The sequence below is a fragment of the Dendrobium catenatum genome, unplaced genomic scaffold (assembly GCF_001605985.2).
Source record: "Dendrobium catenatum unplaced genomic scaffold, ASM160598v2 original_scaffold_184123, whole genome shotgun sequence".
Classification (NCBI taxonomy): Eukaryota; Viridiplantae; Streptophyta; class Magnoliopsida; order Asparagales; family Orchidaceae; genus Dendrobium; species Dendrobium catenatum.
The window spans coordinates 3264-16402 of record NW_021502541.1 but is presented as its reverse complement, the minus strand read 5'-3'; the positions used below and the strand labels follow the sequence as shown (position 1 = coordinate 16402).

At 45.1% G+C, this 13139-nt stretch overlaps 1 protein-coding gene across 1 annotated transcript; it reads left to right on the top strand.

Moving 5' to 3' along the window:
- The first annotated feature begins 12075 nt into the window (after window positions 1–12075).
- On the top strand, window positions 12076–12807 carry LOC110114138. Its single transcript, XM_020846909.2, is given in 4 exon segments — window positions 12076–12277; window positions 12346–12465; window positions 12468–12624; window positions 12627–12807. Coding segments are annotated over 4 exon segments (501 nt in total). The 5' UTR covers window positions 12076–12115; the 3' UTR covers window positions 12689–12807.
- Window positions 12808–13139: the final 332 nt, after the last annotated feature.

Genomic DNA, 13139 nt, shown 5'->3' with positions numbered 1-13139 from the left:
AGGTCTCCGTCTCCATCCAATGAAGAAAGTTCAACAAGGCAAGCTGGGCTCTTACAAAAGAGGGAGTCAGCACAGTCAAGGAAGCAATAGCTCACTCATCCCAATAGGGATATCAACCTCGTTTTTCAAAAACTACTTTTTTTCTTTTAGGAAGGAACGGGAGAAAGAAAGCAAGAGAGAAAGCAGCGGAGAGAAGAGCAAGATAGGTAGTTGGCTAAAAGAAGTGCCAGTTTGAAACAGAAAGATAGCTAGTTCTTTCAGAGACGAGACCAGGAGCAGTTGGTGGAGACCCGGATCCCTCAGTCCGAGCAGTTAGGCATTGGTAGTCAACCGGAGTCGACAGCTAGAAGAGTGAAGCTTTCAGCAGTTCTATTTCTCGTGACATTGAGGTGTGACGTAGGCATCATGTTCCATTGTTGGAGTGTGAGATTGTGTCATGCATGCTCCTACTTCAACTAGCGACTTGAACTGTATAAGTACAATGAAACTCTCGCCTTATCTCTTCCTTCTACCGAGCGAGATTGAGAGATGAAGCGGGCAAGCAACATCGTGTATTGAAAGAAGGAGTGCGAGTAGGTTAGATCATAAGGAGAAGAAGAAGGCTCGAAAGCAGGCGTGGAACACATCAACAATTCCAACCTAGAAAAGAGATGGATCTCCTGTAGGCTATACAAGAGAAGCATATCTTATCTCAGAACTAGGCAATTAATAAGGAATGAAGAAAAAAAGAGAAGAATAGCAAGCTATCCTCTTTCTCGTTCGAGGGCAGGAGGACTTGTTTATCACTATTCTAAGAAAGTACTTTCTTACCGCTCTGACCGCTGCTCGAATCCTTCTCCGGATCCGAACCAAGGCATTCCTTCTGATATACGTACTGGTATAAACCTCTTCCGAAAAGTCGGACAAGGGGGAAATACATGGAATTGATAGGGAACCGTAGCCAAGTGGCTAAGGCAGAAGTCTGCAAAACTTCTATTCTAAGGTTCGAATCCGACCGGTTCCTACAGCGCCATTCCATCTTTTTCTTGTAAGTGGATAGAACGTTTTCCCAGGCTAAAACCTGAGAATTTATGGAGTGAGAGTGACATATATATATGGACAGAAACAAGCCTTCCTTATTCCAGTTTCATTCATTTAGACCTACAATATCCACGCTAAAGATGAGGCGCGGAGCGTTTCTTTTGCAGTTCATATCAGCCTGAATGAGGAAGTAGAGTAAGTTTCGTTCATAAACTGGGCCGAAGATCTGACAGAGGTTGACTTGCTGGCTTGCGAGTTGCCAGCTCCGTAGTTGATTGCTAACCAGAGGATAGTGAAAGCCAATATTCCTATTCCTGCTTGTGTGCTTGTTTGCTATTCTTCCTGTTACGAGACGACCTCGGCTCAAGCTGACCCCACACCGAAAGTCGTCAAGCAGTCTTGGGCTCCATCAATCAGTGAGGGGGAAACCAAAACCTGTTGGAGTTCCCCGCCATCACTTCGCCTAGATCCCTCCAGTAGCAGAGATGCAAGTTGAAAAGGCAACTTTGCCTGCCGAGGTGCGGAGCAATAAATGGGGCAAGTCCCGGAAGCATTATAATTAGACCTCTTTCGAAAGGGCTTTCTGGAGTGGGGCTCTTCTTTCTAGAGGGTTCCATATGAGAATAGGATACCATTGTCATTGTATGAGGAATTTTGAATCCCAACAGTAAGCTCTATAGAGATTTCCTTTGAAATCCTATTTTCTTTTTTTTTTTTGAATGATTCTAGCGCCTTTTTTTAGCTTTCGATGCTGAGCTATCCTTCGATGGAGTTGCAGTGAAAGTAAAGTTTTCTGTCTGGAGCAAAAAATTGCTTTCAAAAGCTCCAGAAAGCTATAGGATACCACGTTGAACCCGCACCGTTTCCGAAGGAGGTTTCGTAATTGGCTTATCTGGTTTTTCTTAGGCCCGTTCCTAAACTCAGAATTCCTTCATCGACTGGTTACGAGACATCAGTGAAAGGACAAAGTCGGCTGGCAACCCGAAACATAGCACACCTCATAGGAGCTCTAAAAGGCCCAGAGGTTTCGAGGACATAATATAGTAACAGATTAGCAACACCATCATGTTCGGTCATCAATCACTATCTTTGTGTGTTTCTGGTGTCTGTTTCCTGCTGATGTCAGTTGCTCTCAGGACAAGAAGCTCGGGAATCCCAATAATGAGATGGCGGCGGCAACCAAGCCCTCAAGAGAGCTGCAATCCTTGCTCTCTGTAAACCACAATATTTAGTAATCCCGAATGTGTCACTTGCTCACCGCCCCGGGGCCCCTGTCACCGGATTTCTCCCGCCGGCCGGGTCAATTCATTATCCCGAGCGAGAGCGATCTACTCTGTACCTGAGTAGATCTAACATGAGAGAGTCAGTTGAGGGGCGTTCACTAGCGGAGGTCAACTAGAATAGTTTTCCTGTCCTTGAGGAACTGGCTTGAGTACTGGAGGAATTGAAAAACCTTGTCTGGTTCCTATTTCGGTAGTAGGCGCTATATAAAAAAAAGGTCTTCCTGTCATGTAGGAATAGGAAGAGTTAGGTTAGTCCCGGCTCATAGCAAGTGAAATAGCTACCGATCGGAAGGAGGAAAAACCTGCCCTAAAGGTAGACGCAGGCATGAAGGCAAGATCTTTTCTATCTCCATAGAGATATCTATCTTACATACGTGATTCTCGAATCTAAGAGACAGATGGAGTCCCATCACCGGATCAGTTCTGGCTGGCGCACGACGCCCTCAGAGAAAGAATCTGACTGGATATTACATAAGAATGAATGCGGATCAAGATGAAAAAACAGAATGGAAAAAGTAAAAAGTAGAAGAAGTGGTCAACCAAGCGTAGACCCTTTTGATCCAGAAAACGTTGATAGGAGGACTAAGGAATAGCAGCAAATATCGAAGCTTGAACTAATTCTTATCCGGGGGCTAAGGGCCCCGGTCTCTACTGATCCTCAAGAATAAGAAACTTATGTGATAGAAGAAACATGTCGGGTCGGAAAAAAAGCAGGCTACAATGCCAAAAGGCGTTAGTAGAAAGGCTTTCTTTTTTCACTCCGTTCCAACCTTACGTCAATTTACAGGTTTTGTGCCAGGCGCTTTCTGAGCGGGCTTTGGCTTTCGTGTAAGGCCAAGTCACTTTACCAATCCAAACACTAAGAAAGACAACTGATCCAGTGCCGGGAAGGAGAACCCTATTTTAGACTAAGGCTCAAGCACTAAAAAAGTGTGCCCTTTTTAGCTATTGTTTTGTGATGATAGATATATAATTACCAAGGGTAGGCAACGAAACAAACAGGGTTTTTTCCACTACTAGAGACTTTTTCCTATAACCAACCTAATTCCTGTAACCAACCCTACTACTTGAACTAGTACCAGCACGGGGAGAACCTGTACCTCTGTTTCTACCCTAATATCCCGTTACTTTACGAGAGCGGAAGCGAGAAAAGCAGGTTTTCTATACTCTACTATAATATAGTCCGAGACTTGAAACTAGCAACCATGAGGTCCTTACTAGAGCTCATGACGTAACTAGAACATAGCACGAAAAGAGGGATAGTATAGAGACCAAATCGGATGGATAGGAGCTTTATTGTAGGGGATGCTGGGCAAAAATTGCCACTAAACAGATCTTCACCATATCTATCTTCCAATCCATTCTGTAGAAATGCAGTGAGGCGATCGACCCCCAGCTTATGACCCGGAAGCGACACCTGTCAAACAACCTCCAAGAAGAATGAGGCGCTAGTGAAAGAAAAGAAGATCCGGCGTATAGAAAGAAAAAGTAGCTCGACTGAACACCCACCCAATCTCGATTCTCAAAGTATACAATTCTGTTTCTTGTTTCTTGTTTCTTCGAAAAGAAAGAGAGATTTTTAAATGATTCTCTCCTGAAAAGCTGTGCTGCTTTCAATCAAGTTCGAGAAGTACTTACACCAAGCGGGGACCGGCTTCGCTAGACCATTTTGGTCCGTCCGGGCTAGGCTCTATTGGGCGCTGGCTTATCGTAAACAAACAACAAACTTGATTCATAGCATACATACGATATTTCGTATAACGATCTTTCGTATAGAAAGAAAAGAGAGTATAGAAAGAAAGAGTCAGAAGTGAGATACTTTAGACTTTGAAAGAAACAGGATTTCTAGACTTCAATGAAAGTAGTGTAGAATTTGCTTTTCTTATTCTGAAGTATTAAGAAAGAAAAGAAGTGAATAATTTAGCCCCCAACGGATCCACGAGATGATGAATGGGGTAAAAGTAAATAACAATTCATTCAAATCTTTCTGGGGACCCGAAAGTACAGATTTCCGAGAAGGAGCGGAAGGGCAAAACTCTCAATTGGTTCAAATCGTTCTAATTCAACCTACCCCTATGAGTCGAATACTCATTTTTCTGCTGTAATTGGAGGAGAGAGGGCACCTCCTTCTGACTAGAAAGCTTTAGCGCTTGAGCAACTCTGAAACAATGAAAGAGTGCTAGACCTTATTCTGAAAAGAGAGAGTCTTTCTCTTCACTTAGAAACTTCAAACGAAAGGGCTAACAACAAAGAGCTTGCTTGAAAGCTCTTAGAAGTTCAAAGCCAATGAGACAGACTATTGTTCCGTACCAAGAAAGACTTTCACCACGGCCATTTTACCTGAACCGTTCCTGCTTGCCGAACGAAAAGAAAGAATGTGTCACTTTCTATACCGCCTTCCCGTTCCCAGGCTATTCGACGAACTGAGGATGACCAGTATGACTGCTTACGCCATAGAGAGGCTTGCACCCTCTCTCGACGCCAGACTCATTCCTTTCTTGCGGTCAGGAGTGAAACAGAAACAGTCTCAAGTCAATTGCCCCTTACTTACACGCTACGGAACTGCGAAAACAGAAGAAAAAAGATACCCTCGATCTCCTTCAACTTCAGTAACTTGCCAATTTTGAACACTTTTCGGAAAGCACTTGAATTGGCTCATAAGAAGGATTGAGATGATTGAAGAAATGAAACTTCAAATGGGCCAAGCAAGAAGAAAGGCGCTAGGTGCATCGATAAGGGCAGGTAGGCAAGCTGGGGTGAATTTCTCTATTTTACGTTTCGCTTAGTATGTATGGATAGATATGATACCTCTGAAAGGCAGGAAAATGACGGGGGCTAAGCACATAGAATTGCTCGAGGAAGGAAACTCGGAAGGTGGGAATGGAGCTCTGAAGCAAGCCCCTGGCCTGGCTCCATACTCTATTTCCTGCCCTTTCCTTTCCAAGATAAGATAAAGAAAAGCAAATGCAATCAATCGTCAGACCGCCGGAAGTCCTTTTTTTTTCCAGGCATAGAATCAAGACTGAAAAAATCAAAGGTAGTAGGTATAGAAACCCTTCTATTGATCGATTCGCATTCGCCTAAACGACTTTCACAACACACAAATTCGTTAAGAACAAAATAATAGTAAAAAGAAAGACTATGGATGTAGTCTACATCGACATTAGTCATAGGAAGAAGACCATCCAAGAGCCTAGCAGTCGGAGCAGTCTTTATTGCGACAGGGAGAGCTTCCAACAAGGAAAGGTGTAAAGCGGGCAAAGGAGCCGATATCACCGAGCGCGAAAAGAGAGAGAAGTCAGTTGTATGCCTAGGGAATGATTAGCTATCTCCTTAGTTGAATCAGGCACAGACTGAAGCTTTTCTTCGTCGAGAAAAAGTTGCTTATCTGTGAGATTGGGTAAGTTTTAGTAGCCTTCTCGGGATAGAGCATGAAGGCTTTTTTCATTCATAAGTATACTTTGTCGGGATGGTAATTGAGAAAGCTAGTCAGCTAGTCGACTGCTGCAGGTCTAAGAAGAAAAGAAGTCAAGGCTTGACGTATGTAAATGTAAGGTCAGCCAATAGGCGAAGACTTGTTTACGAGTCCAGTCCAGGGTCAATGGAATATGAAAAGTAAATGGGTTCTACTTTCATATAAGCAAGATTCTAGCTATGAAGCTAGATCCCCAGACTGGCCTACCTTGCTGATAGACTTTTGATTTCATTTTCTATGAAAAAAAACACTTTTGTTAGTAATTGAGTTAGCAGCCAAAGAGGATAGGATGCTGCTTCAGAATAGAAAACGAAAGGATAGAGCGCCCCCTCGGACCCCTCCCACCTGAAGTTAAGAAAGAAAGTCCCAATCTACGGATTCTTCCTAAGCAGGAGATTCGATAAAAGCCTATTTGTTCACGAAAGCACTTCCTCTTAGGAATGGGATTTCTTCCAGGTTGTCAAGTTCTTTGATCCGAATCCGAGTAAATGCTCTAGCGGGCCAGCCTTTAGGCTGGAAGGAACAAGTAAATGATTCACAATACTAATCCAGTCTGAAACGCTCGCCCCCCACCCCCTCGCAATATGTCAATTCGTTTCGCAGAAAGATCCAATTAAGATCGATCTCCTCGAAAGAAAAGTCGATTAGTTCGATCAGCAACACCTGCCTCTGCAGCATTGGAACCAAGATCGGGCTTGGCATAGTTACGAGGTTCCCGGTATATTTCACTAACACTAACTGAAGCTAACCAGAAGCTTTCTTCTCATGCGACTCTTGGATCGAAAATAGGCTGCTGGACCAAGGCTTAAACTGCCAGGCACGGACGAGCTAGCTGGGCGAAGGGATTCCCGAGTCAAACGACTACCATACAGAGAGCTGGAAGCTGCACTAGTGGACAGAGAAGACTGGACGTGAACACGAAATTGTACAGGAAGAAGAATCGCCCCACTTTTCCTCTTGGAAGGAGCATAGCCCTGTAACCCCTAAAAAGAGGAAGAGAGTGTAATGCCATAAAAGAAAATTGTAGATATCCTTTAGAATTCTGATTACTCTAAACTAAAGAAGCGCGAGCGCTGGGCTTTTCGTGATAGAAAAACTATCCTAAACTCTCATTTTTCTTCCGCCGGATTCGGGTTAGTTGTTGACTTACAAAGAAAGGCAGATCGATTAAGATCTTCATCTTTCTATGACATTCTAACTCTAACGATTCACGATAATAATCCTTTTTTTTATCAGGGTGCTCTTCACATTCATTCATCAGCCTGCAATCCCTTTTTTTATACTAGTCTCACTTGAAATGAAGTTCTTCCGGGTAAATTCCTTGGAAAAGACGCTTGAGCGGCCTTCTTGCCCAGGTCTGCTTAAGATGCGAGCATATGCTTTCTTTATATGCCTAAAAGTGTTCTTTCTTCATATAATGTAAGGTAAGGGCAGTCTAAAATGGATCTCAAAGGGTGAGCGGTGGGTGTCAGTCAGAAAAGAGGGGGAATGAATATCATAGCTTTTTCTCTCTATCTCGGATGACAAGAAACGGATACCAGGCTGCCTGCTTTGAGCATATTGAAACCATATACGAGATTGAGAGGAGCATCTTATTTACTTCAAAGTAGATAGAGAGTAAATGAGAATACATAAAAAATCAAAAGAATTATACCAAGGGAGGGCAGTGGGTGAATGCGTTGAGGATGGATCTGGGTCTAAGTGAATTTTTATGAATCTATCTCTCTTTTTTGGAAGTCAATTTCATCACATCAACCTGGATGAGTATAGCCCTTATGGTCTTGACCACTTCCCTACTTTGGATGGGACTGAGGAAGGAAAAAACCTGCGTTCGGTAAAGGCATGTGTCAGCGCAGATGAGTGATGTCGGTAGCCTACTAGACTAGTTTTTTCCCAGTGGGTTGAGGCGATCTCTTCCATTTCAATCAGAGCGAGCTGAACGAGTAAAAGATAGTTCCTAAGATCGGTAGTTCGGATATCGATATAGTGAGGTCAGAGGCAGGGAGACTAAGGGCAGTGGTTGGCACAAGCCTCCCTCTCCTCGAGAAGGGAAAAGGCTCTTTCTATGCCGGCCAATCAACCGGCGCCGGAAGCTCTTCGTACCCGAACAATGACGTTATTTATTTCACATCGGGAGAGAGAAAAAAGGAAGTCTGTTTGTGAAGACACAGATTCCATAGAGGAGCAGTAAGACAACAAAGAAGATACAAGGTCCGCAAAATCTTATCTTATTCTTCAGAATATAAGAAAAGAAACCAGCTCTCGGAGAAAATTCCATAATGAAATTGAGATAAAAAAAAGGAGAATTCCGCGAGATAAAGAGCTCTGTTTACATAAAGAGAAAAAGAAAAAGTCGTGAACACGAATTTTGGGAGGTTTCTTTTCTTCCTCTCTTAGTATTAATGCCTTTGTCCGGAGGCCTTCTTGCACCAGCTCTGAAAGAGAAAAGACTGTCTTAGTGTATGTCCCACGACCTGTGGGACCGACAGTAAGTAGTTGGAATCATCAACTTTCTCGATCTTGGCGGGTCGCTTACACGGAGGTAGAGTCAGCTGACCGTTAGCGATCAACATGTCAAAGATGGCGTATACCTTGTCTTGCTTTCATCGAAATCCCCGACTTTAGAGAGTCGTTCTTTGAGTGAGAGAAATTTGCCTGTTCATCCCCGTTTTCGTTCTTTTGCGCAGGGGTATGAGGGGTTAGCCTCAGAAGGACAACTTTTTGGATAAGGCGTTAAGGCGGCCTTCTAAACCTCGGCCTATCTGGTCCCGTGTAACACCCTTTCGTTTCTATCGAAAACCATATGAAAGCATTTGATCGTCGCGGTTTCACCGGTCAGGGTCTAGCACTAGACCTGAAAATTGAAGGGCTGCACTTCACGTTGATGTCGGCTATGCGCCTTTTGCATCCGATGACTCAGTTCACAGACCTAGTAATGAAAAGGAAGAAAGCAGATGGCCGGGCTTCCCTCCTCCTAGTATCCTTACTGGTTGTCTGTCTTTTAGGCCGAAGAGGGGAGGTCCAAGTTTTCACCTGATGGGGCACTAATAGCGATACACATTCCCAGTGTCTCGATAGCTCATAGGCGTTTTAGGAGCCCTATTGAGCTGCGCAATCGCGCTTCTTTCGCCTTACTTACCGCGTATCGTATCCAAACGAATAGAGTAAAGTGGTTTGGTTGTTGTGCGCGCCGGAGGCCTAAGGGGGTAGTCGAGTTGCTTACGAGGGGTGCTGTACGCTAACGGTAATTACCTTCCTGGAAGGAGAGCCACAAAAAAAAGAGACTCTAAACAGACTGTATTAGAGCAGCAGTCGGACTTGTTGCAAGAAAAGGTAGTTTCATGTGTTAGGCGAAGAGAATCTAGCACGTAGAAGCTTATTATTGATAGATGAGAACACAGCTATTGAAGCTATTGAATCAACTGTGGGACTTGAGCTAGTTGGCATATCTTCACTTTTTGAATCTTCCTCTATAGCATCCAATTACTGATTCTTAAACTGACACAAAGGAGATAGAAGAAAATCTTTGCACTGTATTCGCGACAGAAGGGCTTTGTGCAAGTGAAGAAGGAAGAATGCTTTAGATTCCAAGTCAGGCATTCTCCCCACTAGAGGAGGTAGGAAAAACCTCAGTAAAGATATCACCCACGCGGTAGTTTACTTGCTTACTCTTTCTTTTCTCCCTCAATGCTCGTGCAAAGAAGATTGACTGATGCCATACTCTTATATAAGAAAGAGTTATTCTAGTGCAGCTAGGAGAGCTAACTAAGACTAGGAGCTGTTCGGGAGAACTCCGATTTCAGACGATTTGAAATAGACGAGATCAGATCGTAGAATAGAAAAGTCTGTTCCCGCGTCCCTGGTTCTATCAAACCAGACTATTTCATTCCAGGGAGCGCTAAGAAGCAAGGCCGGAGTTAGATGAGCGTAGGTTAGGTCAGCTACCAACTAAGCTAGGAAGCTGGGAAGAGCCGGTACGGCTAACTTTCTTTCCGATGTGTTAGTGTCGTTCCGAACTCTTAATTGACTACCGGCATGCTCAACGGCCTAGGAGCGATTGCCCGACAGCCATAAGACCTGACCGCTATCAGACTGAGGAGTAGATTTCTTTCATCGATCACCCATTCCCCTTTTACCCAATGCCCTCAATCGACGAAACCGAACGTACTGTCAAGGGCTTACTGAGGCCCCATCTGCATCCTTCTTGAGCTAAGCTAATAGAGACTAACCGCTGACGTGCTTACTAAGTACTAAGTGAAGGATACCTGCAGGAGGGACTAGAATAGGCCGGCGGAGATTGAATTGGGGATATGAAGAGGGTAGGGGACTTCTCCCTCTCTCTCGCGTATATAGGAGGAGGGAAGGAGTCTCCGGGTCCCGTGGTTGCCTCAGAACCATTCACTGCAACGTTTGCGTTTGATTAGAATGCCCTTTCTACTGTCTGTTTTGTTTTTCCGACACGTAGTGCCTTCTCTGTTCTTCTTTCAGAGATCCGCTGCAACCCTAACCGTTCCGCCTTCTTCCCTCTTCCGTTCCGTGGAACTCGTTCAGCTTCTGTGGTCACTCCAATCGCTTGACAAAGGGCTCCCTTCTCTAAGGCCTATCTCTGGGATGCACCCTTTCACTCAAGAACATGCAGATGTTTTGGGGGAGTACCAACCAACGGTGCCGGGGTAAAGACAATAGGGGAGCTATGCTCAACATAGTAGCCATATCATATACCTGGGTCACGTCGATTCCCTTTGGTTACTAGGGTAGGGGCAATGCACCTGAGCAAGAATCGAGGCACATATGATGCCGTTGATATTCTATAAAAATGCAAAACGAGCCCGCTTTCGGGTATTCCAGCGCCCAACAAAGACCAACAAGGACCTGTCGAAAGCCTGGCTAAGGTGCGGAGCAAAGAAGAAAGTGCGCACCCCTCTCTTGGTTCTCTTGGTTGGGAGCTTCACTCTGCTAGTTTCCGCTGTGCTCTTCCCTTATTCATAACCTTGGCTTTGGCTTGAGTGCCCAATAGCTGAACCGCTCTTTCGTGCGAGACAACGATGCTAGGGGTAGATACACATTGAAATTTCAAAGAAAAGAGTTGAAAGAAAAAGATATATTTATATATAGAAAGAAGGGTGGGATTCTAGAAATAGAAAGACTTTAGAAATTACTTCCACAGACCTCCATAACGGCACTCTTGCCGAGAAAGCCCTTCCACATCAAAGGGAACTAAAGCTTTTACTGACCCCAATGACCTTTTTTGCTATCACACGAGAAGAATTCATTATCGCCAATGATGCTAACAATATATAACTTGCCTTAGCTGAGTGAATGGTGAAATGAAATCATACCTGCCCAGACATGTCGGACCGGATGACCTAAAGATCGCGTGGTTACGCCTTAGGAACCGGAGAGGCATATGAAGATTTTTTATACACTTCCTTTCTAAGAATTCTTCTTGAAAACCGAGAGATAGGTGCGTAGCAATGAATGAATGCAATTCCGCCGGTCATCTGTGAAACCTCTCGCATTTAGGAAATGCTTTCAGGAAGGGTGCCGTTTCAACTCATTCCCAGCTGTGCCATCTTACCAGCGGCTCAGTCTCGCTGCCTTTCCTTTCTATCTATCACTATTTTTCCCTAAGAAATCAACTAGCGCCTTCCTTCGCTTCAGCTGCTAGGAGTCAATCCTAGTCCCTATTTACCAGCAATAGAATGGGACAGTTTCACACTGAGTTGTATGGAATAGAGACATTCAAAACCATTAAACCTCATCGCGCACTCAAAAGCTTCCTAAAGTGCAGTCGCTCATCAGTCGTCAAACTAATGTGCTCTTCTTTCTATCAATAGGGCCCTGGGGAGTAGCCCGCCCAACTCCACAAACTCCCATAGCCTCGGTCTCTTTTTCTTTTTAGGAAACCTACATTCCAAACTAGACTAGGGGCCCCCTCCAGTCTGCCTTCAAAGACTCCTTCCAGCACTTTGTCACAATCTTCTTCTGTGTTGAAGCGGAATCGGAAGAAATAATAAGCCATGCATTCTTTCAAGAATAGAAAAACTCCCTTTACCTTCTCCTTCTATTCTAGAAAATCAAAAGGCGAACATCTAATCTAGACCCGGTCGCCTTTCTATGAAATGAAGGCGAGCAACCCAGCCCCCCTCTTGCTTATAGTTGTCAGGGTCAGCGGTCTTTCCTTTCGCAATAGCAGCTCCTAGAAGCTGGGCTTAGGGTGCGCCTCCTGCGGTCGTTTCAGTGACTCATAGGGCTTCCCTCAGCTCAGACTGGTGTCGCCACCTCTCCCGGGACCGGAATGATTATCCCTGCCCGATGGGTCTACATTCATCCCTGAATGTCGTCGGGTACTGTTCACTTCCCCGCCATTCTTGTAACCGTCACCTGTAATCCGCGCAGGTGTGTCCGCACCCCCTGGAGTGGACGAGAAAGAAAGGATTTCTCGGAGCAACCCCCCTGGTTCCAGACCCAGGAGTTCACTTTCCCGTATGAGCATTCGGTACATGTATAAGTCCGTGGAAGAGTCAAAGGGTCACCACTACTGAGGATCTCCCCCCTATATCTTAGATGGGTCGTCTGAGGGTTCGCCGCGGTTCATTGCTTTGCTGACACACTAGGCTACCCTTCTCCGAAAGCTCCGCGGGACCACCTACTAGTCTTCTTCGGCCGGAGGGGTTTATTGCACGCACAAAACCCCGGGACGCTGGCTCCCGCAGAGGAAAGCCCAACGAATGTCAGATGCAAAGCCCCGCACCTCATTAAGATCATATTGGCATACTCCCCCAAAAAAAAAAGAGCAGACCCCATTGAAGACGGGAGTGAGGTACAACAAGGCCATTTCCGTCCACCTTCTCACGGAGCCGTACGTGGACGTTACCGCTCATACAGCTCCCAGCCAGCAAGCAATTAGCTTTCAGAATGGAAGTGTGGATGAATCGACATCAATTCGGGTTTTCTTAGAATAGAAGCAAGAACATGCATGCTCCTTCACAGTCGCGCACCTTTCACAAAAACCTAAGGATCCCCCTCCCCCTTGCGCGCTTTTTGAAGCTGAGAGTGAAGGCCTTCCTTATCCTTAGACGTTCTCGCTCCGACAATGAGAGCATCATTAACACATACGAAACCTGAGCTTTGCTTACTTTCTTTTCTTAGGTATAACCTTCGCCACGACATTAGTGGCTTAGCTCTTAGCGCTTCCCGCGGGAACGAGCGGATAGCGAAATGGAAATGTTGGCTCTGCGATCGACATGTGGACTGACGGACAGACCAGTGCCTTTTTCTGTGCTTTAAGGGCACAGGGGCAGACCCCACCCTCTTGATTTGGTCATGTCCCTTGCCGAAATTGGGCCGGGAGGAAGAGG